The sequence below is a fragment of the Henckelia pumila genome, chromosome 1 (assembly GCF_033568475.1).
Source record: "Henckelia pumila isolate YLH828 chromosome 1, ASM3356847v2, whole genome shotgun sequence".
Lineage (NCBI taxonomy): Eukaryota > Viridiplantae > Streptophyta > Magnoliopsida > Lamiales > Gesneriaceae > Henckelia > Henckelia pumila.
The window spans coordinates 124,609,192-124,628,690 of record NC_133120.1 but is presented as its reverse complement, the minus strand read 5'-3'; the positions used below and the strand labels follow the sequence as shown (position 1 = coordinate 124,628,690).

Here is a 19,499-nt window from a genome sequence, read left to right as displayed (position 1 = left end):
TGTAGCGAGAAAGAATGAGGAGTCATCGCGTTTTTCAATCCGGACTTATTGCAATAATCATACTTGTGACTTGGCTAATAGGAGGAGGAGACACCGGCAAGCGAGTGCAGTTATAGTAGCAGATACATTAGTAGAAAATTTTAGAGGGCAACAAAAAATGCCTTCTTTAAAAGCAATAAGAGCAATGATGCAAAATAATGGTGCAGAGATTAGCTACTTCAAAGCGTGGAAGGGGAAACAACTTGCTATAAATCAATTGAGAGGAGATCCTGTTGAAAGTTTTAGGTTACTCCCTGCGTACTTATATATGCTCAAGCAAGTAAATCCCGGGTCAACAACATATTTGAAGGTAAACCCGGATGACAGCTTCAAATGCATGTTCCTGGCATACCGGATATGTGTTGATGGATTTAAATACATGAGAAAGGACATATCGGTTGATGGAACATATTTATGCTTATAGCAACTGCACAAGATGGAAACCACTACCAATATCCCATTGCTTGGGCAGTTGTTGATTCAGAAAGTGAAGAATCTTGGACTTGGTTCTTTGAGAAGTTGCATGAGTTGATACCTGATGATGATGAACTGGTTTTTATTTCTGATAGGCATAAAGGAATCATTAATGGTGTTGCCTCAGTATACAAGAAAGCACAATATGGTCATTGCTTGTGGCATCTTGGACAAAACATCAAGACAAGACTGAAGTCCAAAGCGGGTGGAGTTGCACTATTTATGCGAACAACTAAAGCTTACACATAGATGGAGTTTGATGAATTATACGGTGAGATGAATAACAGTTATCCAAGCATCACAAAGTATCTTGAAGACAGCATTCATCGAGAAAAATGGGCAAGATCGTATTTTCATGGTTCAAGATATAATATAATGACAACCAATGGATCAAAATCAATCAATGCAAAGTTGGCACAAGCTCGTGAACTTCCAATAGTTGTTATGTTGGATGCAATTCAAAATCTTATTTCATCATGGTTTAATACTCACCGCATAGCTGCTGTTGCTTCAACCGGACATCTTACTCCATGGGCTGAGAGAACGGTTCGATCAAGATTTATCGAGTCACAAAAAATGGAAGTTTTCCAATTGAATACCTTTGAATATCATGTCACTGGAGTTGGTCATGATGCGGTTGTGGGATTAAATAGAAGAACATGTCGTTGCCGAGTTTTTGACATTGATAGACTTCCGTGTTCACATGCTATAGCAGCTGCAGGTCAGCATAATATTAATATTTATGAATTGTGCTCGCATTATTACACGACAAATGTATGGACGTTGGCCTATACAGAAATAGTTTATCCAGTGCCCCCCTCTAATGAATGGAACATACCTGCAGATATTGCTTCTATGACTGTACTACCTCATGTGGTTAAAGTACATAAAGGAAGAACAAAGAAAAAAAGAATTCCTTCCGTTGGAGAATTTGCGAGCAGGAAGAAGTCGGTTGTTTAAAGTTTATTATCTGATGGGTCTCATGCATTTATAAAGGCAGTAGCGAGTGGAGGCTAACCAACCTAACTTTGATGTTATTTTGAAGGCACGATTTTGTAGGGTGGATGTTTTTATGATTATTGCATGTTTTTGTCCCTTTTGAATCATGGTTTACTGTGGTATGGCCAACTGTAGTTCATCTATGGGTTTTTTCTACATTTTGAACATATTAAATCTGAATCCTTAAATTACGAATAGTTACGTAAATTTTATATGATGCAGGCCTTTAGCTAAAAGCCTTAAGATAGATATATTATTGTGATTTTATTTCATGTAATTTATTATTGGAATTTTCAATTTTCGAAAACGTGTAATAAGGCATTTGAAGGTATCAATCTCTGATCATTTGAAATTAACATTTGTTGATGAGTTTTAGATTGTAACAACTTGTTTTAATTGGTAATATATGAATGTCGATGCAATTTTAAATTATTCCAATGAATTTTATTCTTCAAACTAAATCTGCATGTCGATATAATTTTTTATTTTTATTTTTTCATTTTGAAATAAAGACTTACATGTAGTGTGTGAATTTCAAATTTTTGGGTCCCGAGCCTTTGAAATTTTTGTACGATAAGCATATAACAAATAAAATAATTAGATCGAATTTTTTCTTTTTTTTTTCTAACTAATGAGATTAATTTATGTGTTGCACTATTTTAATTGGTGAACAGAGAAAGGTAGATGATGGATTTTTTCTATCTGCTAAACGTTTTTAATTTGTTTTTCATTTAGAAGGGCATAAAATTAAAACTAAATGAATTAAAAGATGAAGGTCATTTTTCAAAATGTTAGTCAAACGAAGTCTAATTGGTTAAATATTCCCATGAAGAATTTTTCGGGAGAGTTATTTTTAAAAATAGCAATTTGCGAGTACCTTTTCCTAATTCTCCCACCCACGAATCCAGTGTCGATATCAACCGGTTGGTACTCCAAGAAAATGGCGATGTGATTCGAATTGAGTAAAGGTCAGTTACTCAGTCGCTTGCATATCTCCCTTTAGAGTCCCTGTTTTCGATTTTCTAATGCCTGCTACATTGCTCACTACGTGTTTGCCGTGTTGTTCCAGTGACGCTATTCTATGGCTTTTTGTGAAGGGGTAACAAACAGTTTATGCCTAGATTTGTCTGTGCCTGATTATTCTTTTTCATGAAGATTTTCATTGCTGCAGTATGAGTGGCATCTATTTGCAATTCCTTGGCTGCATGAAATTCTAGAGGAAAAATTTGTAAATGTCTAGGAAGATTAACCAAGGATTTTAATTATGCATGACATATAATGTTTCTAGTTTTGGTCTGATCATGAATCTTGTAATCGAGTTAATGAAGTGTATATGAATACCATGCTAGAACAAACGCACAAGATTGTGGTGACATTCAAATGGAAAAGAACTGTAGAGTTGGAATGTCCCTAAACTTATAATGAAATGGATGTACATAGAAACATTGGGCTTGCTTAAGGAGGATGTGATTTGAAACATAGAGTAGGATTTTGTAGTTCAGAAAAACTTACCCTGTTGGGCATTTTAGGGAAGAGATAGTCTGTTGAGAGAGTCATGTTTTTGCATAAAGAAAAAATTGGATAGTGGAATGAACCACCAGTTTTCATCTACGGTCGAGAGATTCTGTCCACTTTAATGTAGTTATCTATTTGGCAAGGATAGAAACTGTTCAGATGTATAGTATAATAGTATTAGATCCCTTTCCATGGTTTGATGAATTGATTACTTATCTTTTATTCGAGGAAGACTGCTTTCATTTGAATGCTCGCCACACTGATGTTCTACTTGAAAATGTTGTGTAGATCAATTATATATGTTAAATTCCTGATTGTTTGAACGTTTGAAGCCTTATTAATGTTTGCAATGGCAAATTTCTTCATTGTGTCCATTTAACGTGGAAAAAATCAATCAAAATGTGAGTAATAACATTTTTTTATATGTTTATTTTATTTTCTCAAGAGAATGATTTCCCTAGATTATGGTTTCAAAACATGGAAATTTTTTTTTGTGAGGATTATTTTAGTAGGGGTGTTGCAAACACTACCTTAGTAGGGTGTGGGGTACCCTTGCATTATTCGGGCAGTAAAATTACACAATTTGGGTTCGGGTATTACCCGAATACCCGAACCCAATTATTTCCTACAAAAATCCCGAACCGATCGGGTATTACCAAAGGGAGAGTTATTTTTCAAAATAGCAATTTGCGAGTACCTTTTTCTAATTCTCCCACCCACGAATCCAGTGTCGATATCAACCGGTTGGTACTCCAAGAAAATGGCGATGTGATTCGAATTGAGTAAAGGTCAGTTACTCAGTCGCTTGCAAATCTCCCTTTAGAGTCCCTGTTTTCGATTTTCTAATGCCTGCTACATTGCTCACTACGTGTTTGCCGTGTTGTTCCAGTGACGCTATTCTATGGCTTTTTGTGAAGGGGTAACAAACAGTTTATGCCTAGATTTGTCTGTGCCTGATTATTCTTTTTCATGAAGATTTTCATTGCTGCAGATGAGTGGCATCTATTTGCAATTCCTTGGCTGCATGAAATTCTAGAGGAAAAATTTGTAAATGTCTAGGAAGATTAACCAAGGATTTTAATTATGCATGACATATAATGTTTCTAGTTTTGGTCTGATCATGAATCTTGTAATCGAGTTAACGAAGTGTATATGAATACCATGCTAGAACAAACGCACAAGATTGTGGTGACATTCAAATGGAAAAGAACTGTAGAGTTGGAATGTCCCTAAACTTATAATGAAATGGATGTACATAGAAACATTGGGCTTGCTTAAGGAGGATGTGATTTGAAACATAGAGTAGGATTTTGTAGTTCAGAAAACTTACCCTGTTGGGCATTTTAGGGAAGAGATAGTCTGTTGAGAGAGTCATGTTTTTGCATAAGGAAAAAATTGGATAGTGGAATGAACCACCAGTTTTCATCTACGGTCGAGAGATGCTGTCCACTTTATTGTAGTTATCTATTTGGCAAGGATAGAAACTATTCAGATGTATAGTATAATAGTATTAGATCCCTTTCCATGGTTTGATGAATTGATTACTTATCTTTTATTCGAGGAAGACTGCTTTCATTTGAATGCTCGCCACACTGATGTTCTACTTGAAAATGTTGTGTAGATCAATTATATATGTTAAATTCCTGATTTTTTGAACGTTTGAAGCCTTATTAATGTTTGCAATGGCAAATTTCTTCATTGTGTCCATTTAACGTGGAAAAAAATCAATCAAAATGTGAGTAATAACATTTTTTTATATGTTTATTTTATTTTCTCAAGAGAATGATTTCCCTAGATTATGGTTTCAAAACATGAAATTTTTTTTTTTGTGAGGATTATTTTAGTAGGGGTGTTGCAAACACTACCTTAGTAGGGTGTGGGGTACCCTTGCATTATTCGGGCAGTAAAATTACACAATTCGGGTTCGGGTATTACCCGAATACCCGAACCCAATTATTTCCTACAAAAATCCCGAACCGATCGGGTATTACCAAAGGGAGAGTTATTTTTCAAAATAGCAATTTGCGAGTACCTTTTCCTAATTCTCCCACCCACGAATCCAGTGTCGATATCAACCGGTTGTTACTCCAAGAAAATGGCGATGTGATTCGAATTGAGTAAAGGTCAGTTACTCAGTCGCTTGCAAATCTCCCTTTAGAGTCCCTGTTTTCGATTTTCTAATGCCTGCTACATTGCTCACTACGTGTTTGCCGTGTTGTTCCAGTGACGCTATTCTATGGCTTTTTGTGAAGGGGTAACAAACAGTTTATGCCTAGATTTGTCTGTGCCTGATTATTCTTTTTCATGAAGATTTTCATTGCTGCAGTATGAGTGGCATCTATTTGCAATTCCTTGGCTGCATGAAATTCTAGAGGAAAAATTTGTAAATATCTAGGAAGATTAACCAAGGATTTTAATTATGCATGACATATAATGTTTTTAGTTTTGGTCTGATCATGAATCTTGTAATCGAGTTAACGAAGTGTATATGAATACCATGCTAGAACAAACGCACAAGATTGTGGTGACATTCAAATGGAAAAGAACTGTAGAGTTGGAATGTCCCTAAACTTATAATGAAATGGATGTACATAGAAACATTGGGCTTGCTTAAGGAGGATGTGATTTGAAACATAGAGTAGGATTTTGTAGTTCAGAAAAACTTACCCTGTTGGGCATTTTAGGGAAGAGATAGTCTGTTGAGAGAGTCATGTTTTTGCATAAAGAAAAAATTGGATAGTGGAATGAACCACCAGTTTTCATCTACGGTCGAGAGATGCTGTCCACTTTAATGTAGTTATCTATTTGGCAAGGATAGAAACTGTTCAGATGTATAGTATAATAGTATTAGATCCCTTTCCATGGTTTGATGAATTGATTACTTATCTTTTATTCGAGGAAGACTGCTTTCATTTGAATGCTCGCCACACTGATGTTCTACTTGAAAATATTGTGTAGATCAATTATATATGTTAAATTCCTGATTGTTTGAACGTTTGAAGCCTTATTAATGTTTGCAACGGCAAATTTCTTCATTGTGTCCATTTAACGTGGAAAAAAATCAATCAAAATGTGAGTAATAACATTTTTTTATATGTTTATTTTATTTTCTCAAGAGAATGATTTCCCTAGATTATGGTTTCAAAACATGAAATTTTTTTTTTGTGAGGATTATTTTAGTAGGGGTGTTGCAAACACTACCTTAGTAGGGTGTGGGGTACCCTTGCATTATTCGGGCAGTAAAATTACACAATTTGGGTTCGGGTATTACCCGAATACCCGAACCCAATTATTTCCTACAAAAATCCCGAACCGATCGGGTATTACCAAAGGGAGAGTTATTTTTCAAAATAGCAATTTGCGAGTACCTTTTCCTAATTCTCCCACCCACGAATCCAGTGTCGATATCAATCGGTTGGTACTCCAAGAAAATGGCGATGTGATTCGAATTGAGTAAAGGTCAGTTACTCAGTCGCTTGCAAATCTCCCTTTAGAGTCCCTGTTTTTGATTTTCTAATGCCTGCTACATTGCTCACTACGTGTTTGCCGTGTTGTTCCAGTGATGCTATTCTATGGCTTTTTGTGAAGGGGTAACAAACAGTTTATGCCTAGATTTGTCTGTGCCTGATTATTCTTTTTCATGAAGATTTTCATTGCTGCAGTATGAGTGGAATCTATTTGCAATTCCTTGGCTGCATGAAATTCTAGAGAAAAAATTTGTAAATGTCTAGGAAGATTAACCAAGGATTTTAATTATGCATGACATATAATGTTTCTAGTTTTGGTCTGATCATGAATCTTGTAATCGAGTTAACGAAGTGTATATGAATACCATGCTAGAACAAATGCACAAGATTGTGGTGACATTCAAATGGAAAAGAACTGTAGAGTTGGAATGTCCCTAAACTTATAATGAAAGGGATGTACATAGAAACATTGGGCTTGCTTAAGGAGGATGTGATTTGAAACATAGAGTAGGATTTTGTAGTTCAGAAAAACTTATCCTGTTGGGCATTTTTGGGAAGAGATAGTCTGTTGAAAGAGTCATGTTTTTGCATAAAGAAAAAATTGGATAGTGGAATGAACCACCAGTTTTCATCTACGGTCGAGAGATGCTGTCCACTTTAATGTAGTTATCTATTTGGCAAGGATAGAAACTGTTCAGATGTATAGTATAATAGTATTAGATCCCTTTCCATTGTTTGATGAATTGATTACTTATCTTTTATTTGAGGAAGACTGCTTTTATTTGAATGCTCGCCACACTGATATTCTAATTGAAAATGTTGTGTAGATCAATTATATATGTTAAATTCCTGATTGTTTGAACGTTTGAAGCCTTATTAATGTTTGCAACGGCAAATTTCTTCATTGTGTCCATTTAATGTGGAAAAAAATCAATCAAAATGTGAGTAATAACATTTTTTTATATGTTTATTTTATTTTCTCAAGAGAATGATTTCCCTAGATTATGGTTTCAAAACATGAAAATTTTCTTTTGTGAGGATGGATTTTTATATATAAAAAAGGGACAATGCTATATGTACATAGACTCTTACATAGAGGTATACACGCCCTATTAAATTAGGAAAGAATTTCAACTTTTAAAATTTCTTTTTTTTTCAACCTACAATTTTTTGTCTTACTCAAAGAAATATATTAATTTTTTTAAAAAATATTTTTATTTTCAACCTACAATTTTTTATTTTTTTCAAAAAAACTCTTAACGAAATATTATTATTATTAATATAATTATTTATTGTGAAATTTTAAGGGTGTCAAAATTGAACCCGACCCAAGTTGATCAATTAATATCGGATTAAGGTTGATTTTTGGGGTTCAAGTTAGACCCGAAATATTTGATTTTTTTAAAATTTTTAACAAAATAATTAAATACACATAATAATAATTAATATATTTTGATTTAAATACATAATAACAAAATCTCACTTATATTTTTCTATATAACTTAAATTTGAAAGTCCAAGTATACAAAATTTAAAATAAACTTACTACACACAATAAAAATTATTTTTAAAAATCAATTTTTTACAAAATAATTATTACATGTTTAAAATCTATGATACAATATACAATATTTTTTTTCAAACATACAATATATAAAAATATAGTAATTATTTCTTAATTCTACAAATAAGTACAATTTTTTTTTTATAAATTTCTCAAACCAAATCCGAATAAATCAATAGCGATCGACTCAAACTCGACTAACACGGTCAACATAAACCTATATTATTTGATTTTTTATTTTGTTTTTAACAAAATAATTAATTATTACACATAATAATATTAAATATATTTTAGTTTAAATATATATTTTATCCATAATAAATGTAAATATATAATAATAAATCTCGCTTATATATGATTTAAATTTGAAATTTTAATTTTAAAAATTTTAAAATATATTTTCTATAAGAAAATAGACCATTATTATTTTTTAACTCAATTAATAATTATATTTTCATAATTATATTTTAAAATTTTATAAAATAATTATTTTTGTGGAACTAAGTAAAATTAATTCTACAAGTAAGCAATAAAAAATAATAATATTTTCTTAAAAAGTTTTTTGAGTAAGACAAAAAATTGTAGGTTGAAAAAAAAAGAAATTTTAAAAGAATTTGAAATTCTTTCCTAATTTAATAGGGCGTGTACGACTCTATGTAAGAGTGTACATATAGCATTGTCCATAAAAAAGTATTTGTTTTTAGTATTATGGTGCAAACAAGCTAGGCTAGTATTAAAATGAGAGGTTATGATTTCAAAACATGGAATTTCCCGCCTCGCAAAGGAGCCCCAAGGATTTCGATTCCAAATTCTATTCTCTAATCACCGTTTCATTCAATACATTTGGCCTCTGAGTTCCGTTTTCGTTTTTGGCTTTTTGCTCGCAGTCGATTTTGGCTATTGGATTTTGATTGTTTCGTCATTTTTCGTCGATTTCAAGGTATTTGGCATAAATTCATTGATTTTGTCATTTTTCGTCGATCTCAAGGTATTTGGCATAAATTCATTCAAAAATTTGCTTATTTCCTATGATTTTATCGGTGTATTATATTAGTTATGTGTTTTGCACTGCAAACTGTAGGATTTCCTTCGTTTTTCATGTGTTACGCGATAATCGCATCAATTTTGTCCAAAACCTAATATTAATCAGATTTGAATTGGGAAAATAACACATATGAGATTTCAATTGAGTTTATCTTACGTTTTTTGAAACGATTTTGTAATTCACGAGCGAAGAAACTGAATTTAACATAGTTGATCGGGAGTCATTCTACATTTTATTGGCTGATCACTGAACATATGTTGTTTTGTTTGGTTCGGTGTAGGAATTGTACAATGATATTACTTTTGGAAAGCTTGCCAATCAGTGTTTTAAATAGCGCATTTTTTTGACGTAGCGTTACATAGCGCTACTAATTTAGTGTTTTGCACAAATAACACACGCTATTATCAAGAAAAGCGCGCTATAGCGCAAATAGCGTACACTATAGCGCTTTTTTCTGAATAGCGTGAGCTATTCGGGCAAAAATTGAAGACATATAATTGACATATTTTGACTAAAATTAAAAGCCCAAACAAATAAGATTGGGTCCATTTAACGTGGAAAAAGACTATGGATGTTGAAACTATATTTTGGCATGTAATGATCAATTATTATGGTTTTATGGCTAATTATCCCACTTATCTACTTATAATAAAGCCGGAATAATTCAAAATGGGCCTGTTTCTTGCCCGGTAAGAACAAATACACGCTGCATTCTTTTTGCTCATTCACGGGTACTTGTTATTTTCATTCTTGATTTTGTGAAGTATGAGAATCTACGACACTCAACCGGATATGGATAATACATTTAGTATTACATACGTTTGATTTTTGCAGTCTAAGTTCATTCTGTAAATGTGCTTGACTAGTTCAAATTTGTTATATAGTGATTTTTCTGAAATTTGTTTTTCTATGTGTGAACAGATGTTTAAATTCTTGTTGACGAGAAACCTTCGTTCTGGTAAGTTTTGTTAAACTCAATATTAGTTGCACCTAGAAAATTTTCAAAATTTCAACGATTTTATTGATTTGTTGTTATTTTTATTAAATAGTTGCAAGTGTGGCTTCACGTAGCATCTACACGGGTTCAGCACAAAAAGAAGCTTTAGAGCATAGTAGACACTTTGCACAGCTCGTAAGTTTATTTAAATTGTTTTTTTAAAAATGTATTGTTATGTTTCTTAAATGCAACTCCAATAACCAAGTCTAAAACATAGCTTGAACCAAGGTTCTAAAATTTGCTAGGCGCTAGTCGGGCGCTTGAACAGCGCCTAGGTCGCCTAGGCGGGGACTAAGCGCCGCTAGGTGGATTCCACGTTATCAACTAAAAAAATCACATTATATAATTCCAACATAAAAAAACATCAAATTTTAAAATGAGTTCAAAAATTACACAACTAATAGAATGTCTCAAATTTACGCTACTAGTCTACTTCTTCTCCATAATTTTCAAAAACTTGTTTTTCATCGGACACAAGCTCAATATCATCATTGTGATCATCCTCTTCTTCGGATGCAAAATCATCCTCGTGAAGTTCTCTCACTCTAGAGCTTCTTCGGGGTTGTATATTTTCATCAGCTCCAATTGCTTCATCAACTATTTGCCAAGTGAGCCCAGAACCTGGATCAACTTCATCCTCTTCCCCACCAAGGTGGAATCAGATTAAAAAATTATATATTTGGTTGACAATATTTAAAACTATTATTTATTTATAATCATAACGAATAATTTTGACAACCAAATATATAATTTTTTAATGAAATATAATGAATTTCAATAATTTTATAATAATGTATTTTCATTTTGAAATTAAATTTTAATTTTTCAATTTAAAACATATTGTCGCACATATCTAAATTATGAACGGAATATCTAACTCAATCTCCACATACTGTATACTACATGGTACCTGGTTTTTGCAACCACTAGAAGGTTGGAAACAATGGATCACGTGAATGCAGGAGACCATATCCCCATGAATATTGTCAATAATACGCTGCACATTGAAAGCACAACACAGGTCAGTTACCTTTCAATTTCATGCTACTAACCATTTTAATAAAAAAAATAAAACTTTTAATGTTACCAATTTAGACATTAGTATTATGTTCAATCTTAGTCATGCCGAGACTTTCATATAAATTATTTCATTATGTTACTTAGTCGTCATCTATTGTATTATGCAGAACACAAATATTTCTAGCTCCATCTCTTATAGTGTTGAAAGACGTCGATTGTTGTTATTGAATGAACGTGAAAGAAGGCAATCTATGACCGAAGAACAACGACAATCTTATCTCGCTCAGCGCCGATCAAGATATCAAACGAGAATAATGGATTTGAGATCTTCCAATACTACATCACATGAACGTATGATATGCAATAAAATAATACTTTTACATTTAATCTGTTTATTTATTTATTTTTTTTACTTTTCTCAAATTATTGCACCATATATCATTTATTTAAAATACAAATATAAATATTGCTTCAATTATTTGACATACAAGACATTTCAAATCTCCATATATTTTTGGACAGATCAACAACAACGTTGGAGATTTGCACAACGTAATAGACGACAATCAATGAATGAGGAAGCAAGAAGCAACTATTTAGCTCATCGTCGTACAACTTACCAAAGAGGGAGACAAGCATCTGCTCTTTCCAATAACAATTTTATTACACAAAACACGGGCATTTCAGAATCAACTCATAACATCAGTGAACGATGTAAGTACGTTTTACAATATATAATATTGTTTCCACATTTTTATTTTAAAAAAATATATATTTATTAGTTTGTTTATCCTAAAAAAAATTAAGTTTTAACATTTTAGGTATTGATACAACTACGGTGCGACAAACATGTCAGTTGGAACCAATACCTTATCACATCTTAACATCAAATTTTGAGCGTGGAAATTCTAGCACCCATCAACAACCAACAAATGATGTTATTCAAGGTCATTTATCAAATTCAATAAATAATTACTTCAATATATATGAATATATATGTTACATATATAAATTTTTTAATAGAATTTCACCGCACGTTTCACATATATAATTTTTACATAAACTTTAGGTGATGTCATTCATATATGCATTAGAAGATGTTGGTTCGAATTTATTATTCTTTCTAACTATATGATTTGACATGCATATAAGTATGCATATATTATTGACTTCAAATAATTTATTTGTGAATAACTACAGGGACTAACTATATTGAAAACAATGTAGTCGGTAACACACGAAGATATCTACGTCCACGTCGATATCATAACATAGCATGGAATTTTAATGAGAATCAACAACATGATAGATGGATTTTACCTCAATCAACGATCTGTTTACATTGTCAAGCTTTATTGTTCCATGGTGAAAAGTCTCAATTTTGTTGTCGAAATGGACGTACAAAATTAGATCCGATACCTACACCATGTGAATTGCGAGAACTATTTGCTGCGAACAATGAAGAAGGTAGACATTTCATGCAGTACATAAGGGATTATAATCATGTGTTCTCTTTTACATCTATGGAAGTGAATATAGATGAATCATTGGCAACCGGCGCGAATGGAATTTATACATTTCGAGCTCATGGGTCAATATATCATTCGATCGGAAGTCTTTTACCACATGAGCATAATAGGCCAAGGTACATGCAGATGTGGATTTTTGACACAGACTATGAAGTTGACAACAGACTTCAAGAAAATCATGAATTAAGACGAGAGTTGATAATAAAAATACAAAACATTCTGGACAAATACAATCCATTTGTTCGTGTGTTTCGACAAATAGGCCAACGTGGGGACATTCCTAACATCAAGCTTATTATCAAGCAACAACAACCTCATTCACATCAGTACAGTCTACCGACAACATCTCAGGTTGCAGCTGTAATTGTTGACAATGAATGTACAGACAACTTGAAAAGTCGTGACATTGTCGTACAGGGAATCGGTGGAAACTTGATGAATATTCAAGATATTGTTGGTTATTATGATCCTCTACAATATCCACTCCTTTTGCCACATGGTACATATGGTTGGGACAAAAATAGCCGAAATATTGACGGAACTCCAATAACATGTTTAGATTACTATGCACATATGTTACAGGTGAGAAAAAAAATCATAACATTATATTATATTTTATTAATTAATTATAATAATATATTATTGTAAGTTTAATGCAAAAATCATTTCATTAACAAACTTCTACACCAGATCAGATGTAATTCTTCGTCATTACTGCTTCAAGGAGGTCGTCTACTACAACAATATGTAGTAGACAATTATGTGAAGATCGAAACACATAGACTAAGATGGATACGTTCAAATCAACAACACATTCGATCTGAACTTTATCAAGGACTGCAAGATTGTTTACAAGGCGGTGAGAATAATGCAGGTACAACAAATTTATTTTTATAATCTTTTTTACAATTTATTATTTTGATAAATTTCCAAAATACACTATGCAGAAAATGTTGGTCATAGAACGGTACTTCCATCATCTTTCAAAGGAAGCCCCCATGACATGTACCAATGGTACCAAGATGCCATGACATTGGTACAAACTTATGGTAAGACAGATTTGATGCTTACAATGACATGCAATCCGAATTGGAGAGAAATAAAAGAACAACTACTTCCCGGACAATCCCCTCAAGACCGTCCAGATTTGATTACGAGAATATTTAGATCTAAATTTGAAGAATTCAAGAAAGATATTGTGGATAAAGGAGTTTTAGAAAAGTTCTTTCTTACTCATATGTCATTGAGTACCAAAAGAGGGGATTGCCTCATGTCCACATGTTGGTTATATTTGAAAATATTGATAAGCTGCGTACTCCAGATGACTTTGACTTAATCGTGCGTGCTGAAATACCTTCACCGACAGAAGAACCAAATCTATTTGAAGCAGTTACACACCATATGATACATAAGCCATGTGAATTAATCAATCCTCGAAGTCCATGTATGAAAGATGGTAAATGTAAGAAGAACTTTCCAAAACCTTTTGTACTAAATACTTCTCGAGAAGATGATTCATATCCTTTGTATCGGAGACGAGAATGTGCACACACATTTGCTATCAATAATGATCAAGTTATGATTGATAATGGTTGGATTGTCCCTTACAATCCGTGGCTTCTGTTGAAATATGATTGTCATATTAAAGTTGAAGTATGTGGAGGGATTAAATGTGTCAAGTATATATACAAATACATTCATAAAGGACATGATCGAGCCGCATTGGAGTTACGTGATGGAAATAATATTGATGAAATCCAACAGTTCATTGACGGAAGGTGGATTTGCGCTCCTGAGGCATTGTGGCGAATTTAATCATATGAATTCAGTAGGATGTATCCTTCAGTTATTAGGCTAAAAATACATTTACCAAACCGAAATTCAATAAATTTTGATCCACTTCAACGGGTAAGCGATATACTTGCAGATGAAGGTAATTCAAAGACTATGCTTACAGAATTTTTCACAATGAATTGTGATCCTACCATCATTGGAAAGTACTTATATCGAGAATTTCCACAATACTTCACATGGATTCAATCCAAAAAAATTAGATTCATCGAAGAAGCCAAAATAAAATAGTGGGAAGAGTATATGTTGTGTCACCATCTGAAGGTGAAAGATTTTATCTGCGTGTTCTTTTAAATCATGTTAGAGGACCAAGTTCTTTTAAAGAACTCATGACAGTAGATGGGGTTGTATATGCAACATTCAAAGAGGCGGCTGAAATGAGAGGGCTTCTGGAACATGATGATTATGTTCATCAATGTTTACAAGAAGCATGTTATGTTAATATGCCATCTTCATTAAGAAGGTTGTTCGTTTTCATATTGGTGTTTTGTCAACCAACAAGGGTTAGACAACTTTGGGATGATTTTCACATGTACATGTCTGAAGATTATGGTAGATCATGTTCGACAAGTAGTCTATTCATCGTCAACAAATTGCTTCTTGAGATACGACATTTGTTGCATCAATACAAAAAGACACTAGAGGATTTTGATTTGCCATCAATAAGTGTCGAATTTTTGGGTGAATCGTCTCTCCCAAGAATAATCGAGGATGAACTCTGTATTCAATACCTGAAGAAGATTTGAGATCTATTGAATATTTGAATACTCAACAAAGGATAGCTTTTGACACTATAATGGAAAGTATTATGAATAACCGCTCAAACCTTTTCTTTATCGATGGTCCTGGAGGAACTGGTAAAACTTTTCTGTACCGGTCAATTTTGGCACACTTGAGAAAGAATGGTAATATTGTAATTGCCGTAGCAACTTTCGGAATAGCTGCAACATTGTTGCCAGGTGGCAGAACTGCACACTCACGTTTTCAAATCCCACTTACACCAACATCATCGACATTATGCAAGATTAAGAAACAGACAGATCTTTCAGAGTTAATTCGACGTGCAAAAGCTGTAGTTTGGGATGAGGCTCCAATGACAAATCGTTTTGCATTTGGATCTGTGAATCAAACATTCCAAGATATTATGGAAAATAAATTGTCATTTGGTGGAAAAACTATTATTCTTGGTGGAGACTTTAGACAAGTATTACCGGTTGTGAAACGAGGCTCAATGAGAGATCAAATTGCAGCAAGTGTTTCAAAATCGACATTCTGGCATCATGTCAAAATATTACATCTCGACCAAAATATGAGATCTGCCCAAGATCCTGAGTTCTCTCAATTCCTATTACGTGTAGGTGATGGCATGCAAGACATTGTAAAAGATAATTTTATAAGGTTGTCAGATTCGATGATCATACCATGGGAAGGTGAACAATCAATTCACCAGTTGATTAATTCTATTTTCCCTAGAATGGAAGATCATGTGAATGATGCCGAATACATGGTTGACAGAGCTATTATTACCCCCAAAAAATAAAGATGTCGATGAGATTAATGAAGTTCTTATTTCAAAATTTCCTGGTGAAGAAAGAGAGTACACTTCTTGGGACTTCGTTGCTGATGATAATAATAAACTTTTCCAAGAAGAGTTTTTAAATTCGCTCTGTCCCAGTGGTTTACCACCCCATAAGATCACATTGAAAATAGGTTGTCCAATTATGCTGTTAAGAAATGTTGCACCTGAACTTGGTCTATGTAATGAAACGAGATTAATATGTCGCAATCTTGGGAGAAACTATCTAGATGCTGAGATCATAACAGGTCCTTATAAAGGTACACGATATTTTCTTCATCGAATGCCATTGAAGAGTGAAAAAAATTCTGGACTACCATTTGAGTTGACACGTAGACAGTTCCCAATACGGTTAAGTTTTTCTCTCACAATAAATAAGGCACAAGGGCAAACAATACCACATATTGGTATTTTCTTGCGTAATAACGTGTTTAGTCATGGTCAGCTATATGTGGCACTTTCAAGAGGAATTTCTCAACATAGCACAAAGCTTTTGGTCAAAGATAGAAAGTTACAAAATCTATCTGGTATGTATACGAAAAATGTTGTATACAAAGATGTATTGCTACCACATAGATGATGATAATAAAAAAGGTGAGACATTATAATTTCTTATTATAGTGAAAATAGTATTTGCATATAAATATTGATACACAACTGATGCACCTAAATTTATCAATAAACGGGTAGGGGTCCGCCTAACCCCCCGCCACAACATGCGGCTTTTGGAAAAAAAAAAAAACTGATGCACCTAATTTTGGAATGCAGGTCAAATATAAATTATGTTGAACCACTTCGTTCTAAATGCAATAGAATATTTTCCAATCTAGAACTTTTATTGGGCAAATACTAACTTGAGCGTCAGAGTGTCTTCGTCGGGCAACTTCCGGTACCACTCACTTTGCTTTGTGATGCAGATAACAACTCATGAACTTCGTTCTCCGGAATCGTTCGAGTATTAATTCGGCCACCCGGATTTTCACAAATTACCCAGATTTTTTCTCTAATCGGATAATATCAATTTTTTGCTACATCAATGTTATAAGAAAACAACTATAAAAATACAAAAAAAATTAAATAATAATAATAATAATAATAATAATAATAATAAGCAGAAGATGATGATGAAGAAGAAGATGATGATGATGAAGAATATTGGACCCAAAAAACACAAATAAGGAAAACAAACCTAGGAAAGACAATAGTAATGACGCAATGCAAAACACACGCTTGTATAGAAATTATAGATAAAATGACCTCGAGATTATTATAGTCCATAAAAAATGTGATTACGTAATTGTTTGTACTTGTAAAGCACATTTCTAAGTGATTGTGATCCCTGAATTAGTTCTTGGTTCATGAGCTCTCAAGAAGAAGGATAATACAAACTCAATCGAGACCAACATGTTGTGGAAATGCCACATTTCATTAGCATGGATGCATGGACATCCATGTACTCAAATAGTTGCTTAATGGATGAGTACATTGAACTACCCTTAGTCCCTTGACCTCAATTCTCTAGGTGGTTTCCAATGGCCGAGTGGAGAATTTATAAGTGTGCATCAATCACGACCTAATACACCACTGTAGCTCTATTTGGCGAGTACTTCACTGTGACTTATTTTCTGACTTCTCGAGGGTTATAAGGTGACAAGTTCGATGTATTGTAGCTCGTTTACTTTAGTTGATATATTATTTGTTCTGTCAAATAAATATCTCGAGGAATTTCTAGTCGGAGTAGAATATATGTTTTAGAGAAACGAGTTTATCTATTTGCAGCAAACGAGATATTGCATTCCGGGACGTAGCATGTTATTGGAATCAATTAGGGTATTAACATACCAATGCCCCATATCGAATCAGGGTACATATGATCTGAAGCTTGAAAGGATCGTATGTATGTCTTAATAAATGTTATTGCAAACACTATCAGTTTATATCTAAAGGACGTGAAGCGATGTTGCTAGGCGCTAATCATCAGTGAGTAGGTTAAACCGAAATGAGTTTCGACATCAATAATTAAAAGAGTCTCATTGTCAACATAGGAGAAATTCTGGTTTGTCCACAAAAGATTAAATGTGTTTAATCTAAAATCGCAAATAGTCATGATCTCACTGCTCACAGCTAGCACACAGTTGAACCTTTGAATATCATACAAATACTGATTATGATTTATCCGAACAAAATAATTAAATTCAATGAGTTAAATTTTAAGATTTAAAAGATTAATCATATTAAGTTTATGGGGAGTGTTATTTACACTCCACATTTTTGTTAAATACACTTCATTTTTAATTTAATACTAAAAATTGACAATTGTAACCTTTAATTGGCTTTATTTTTAGCAAACTCATTCATAGTTTCAAACCTTCTATTCTTAAAATATGTTATCTATAACATTAATTACTCAAAATAATATAGTTAAATTTGTTAATAAAAACACACAAAACTATCAAAAACTAATTATTAATTTTACTTTCATCTAAATTTATATTTTCTTTTAATTTTTCGAAAAAATGATAGTTCATTTTTATGTTTTAGTTTTTTTTATTTAGTATAACCTAACTCCTTAATTTTTTTATTATAACTTAAAATTTTTAAATTTTTAATTAATTATAATATCTTATAAAATATATAACTTAATAAAAAAAATTATTTTAAAATAACATTTTTTATAAATTTATAGTTAATATATTTGTATATTAGCATAAACCAAAATAAATACAAATTAATTTTAATATTTATTATTTTTTTACATTATAAGAATTGAGTTTACATAAAATTTTTATATTATAAAATTTATTTTTTTAATAACGAGAAAATATATTACAAAATAAAAAGTATAAAATAACATAGAAATTTAAATTTTAGTCTTAAATTTTAATAAACTTTTGGTAAATCAAAATTTTTACATCCAATATTATATATATATATATATATATATATATATATATATATATATATATATATATATAGATATATATTTTGTTTTTAAAAAATCCGATAACCATTCGTATATCATCTAAAATTTAGGATAAAATATAAATAATATTAAATTTTAATATCAAAATAAAATATTTTTATTATTTTATATTTTATTTATATCCGATAAACAAACTTTCTAAAATATTAATACTGTATATAGTAGTTAAAACAAAAGTGTATGATTTTTTATGGTAAGTCAAAATTCTATTATATAAGAAAAGATATGATAAGAGTAATTTTGTCTAATATTAAATTAATTAGGTAAATTAGAGTGATATTAACATTTTTTAGAATGTAAATAACACTCCCCTAAGTTTATAAGCTTGTAATATTGATTATGAGTCAATTCCAAGTTGGCACGAAAATCCAATGAAGATTCTCTCTTGTGGAAAGTTTCCACTTGGAAATTCTGGAAATGGAACATTGATATTCGTATGG

The 19,499-nt window shown here is 32.2% G+C and overlaps 3 protein-coding genes across 3 annotated transcripts; all 3 read left to right on the top strand.

Annotated features, from left to right (window-relative positions):
- The first annotated feature begins 762 nt into the window (after positions 1-762).
- On the top strand, positions 763-1,473 carry LOC140873938 (uncharacterized). The gene has a single exon (XM_073277221.1). It carries the CDS (start codon positions 763-765, stop codon positions 1,471-1,473), a length of 711 nt encoding a protein of 236 aa, XP_073133322.1.
- An 11,170-nt stretch (positions 1,474-12,643) lies between these two features.
- LOC140873937 (uncharacterized) lies at positions 12,644-15,246 on the top strand. Its single transcript, XM_073277220.1, has 3 exons — positions 12,644-13,231; positions 13,958-14,427; positions 14,805-15,246. The coding sequence occupies exons 1-3, from the start codon at positions 12,644-12,646 to the stop codon at positions 15,244-15,246; spliced, it is 1,500 nt and encodes a 499-aa protein (XP_073133321.1).
- Positions 15,247-15,296: 50 nt separating this feature from the next.
- On the top strand, positions 15,297-16,040 carry LOC140873936 (uncharacterized). The gene has a single exon (XM_073277218.1). The coding sequence runs from the start codon at positions 15,297-15,299 to the stop codon at positions 16,038-16,040; it is 744 nt and encodes a 247-aa protein (XP_073133319.1).
- Positions 16,041-19,499: the final 3,459 nt, after the last annotated feature.

What these genes read in the sequence shown, in the direction of transcription:
- LOC140873938 (XM_073277221.1), top strand. Translation starts at nt 763, where the DNA reads ATGGAGTTTGATGAATTATACGGTGAGATGAATAACAGTTATCCAAGC.
- LOC140873937 (XM_073277220.1), top strand. Translation starts at nt 12,644, where the DNA reads ATGGAAGTGAATATAGATGAATCATTGGCAACCGGCGCGAATGGAATT. An exon ending in ACTATGCACATATGTTACAG is followed by an intron (nt 13,232 to 13,957) that starts GTGAGAAAAAAA and finishes AATATTGATAAG; the next exon opens with CTGCGTACTCCAGATGACTT. An exon ending in CAACAGTTCATTGACGGAAG is followed by an intron (nt 14,428 to 14,804) that starts GTGGATTTGCGC and finishes AAATCATGTTAG; the next exon opens with AGGACCAAGTTCTTTTAAAG.
- LOC140873936 (XM_073277218.1), top strand. Translation starts at nt 15,297, where the DNA reads ATGGAAAGTATTATGAATAACCGCTCAAACCTTTTCTTTATCGATGGT.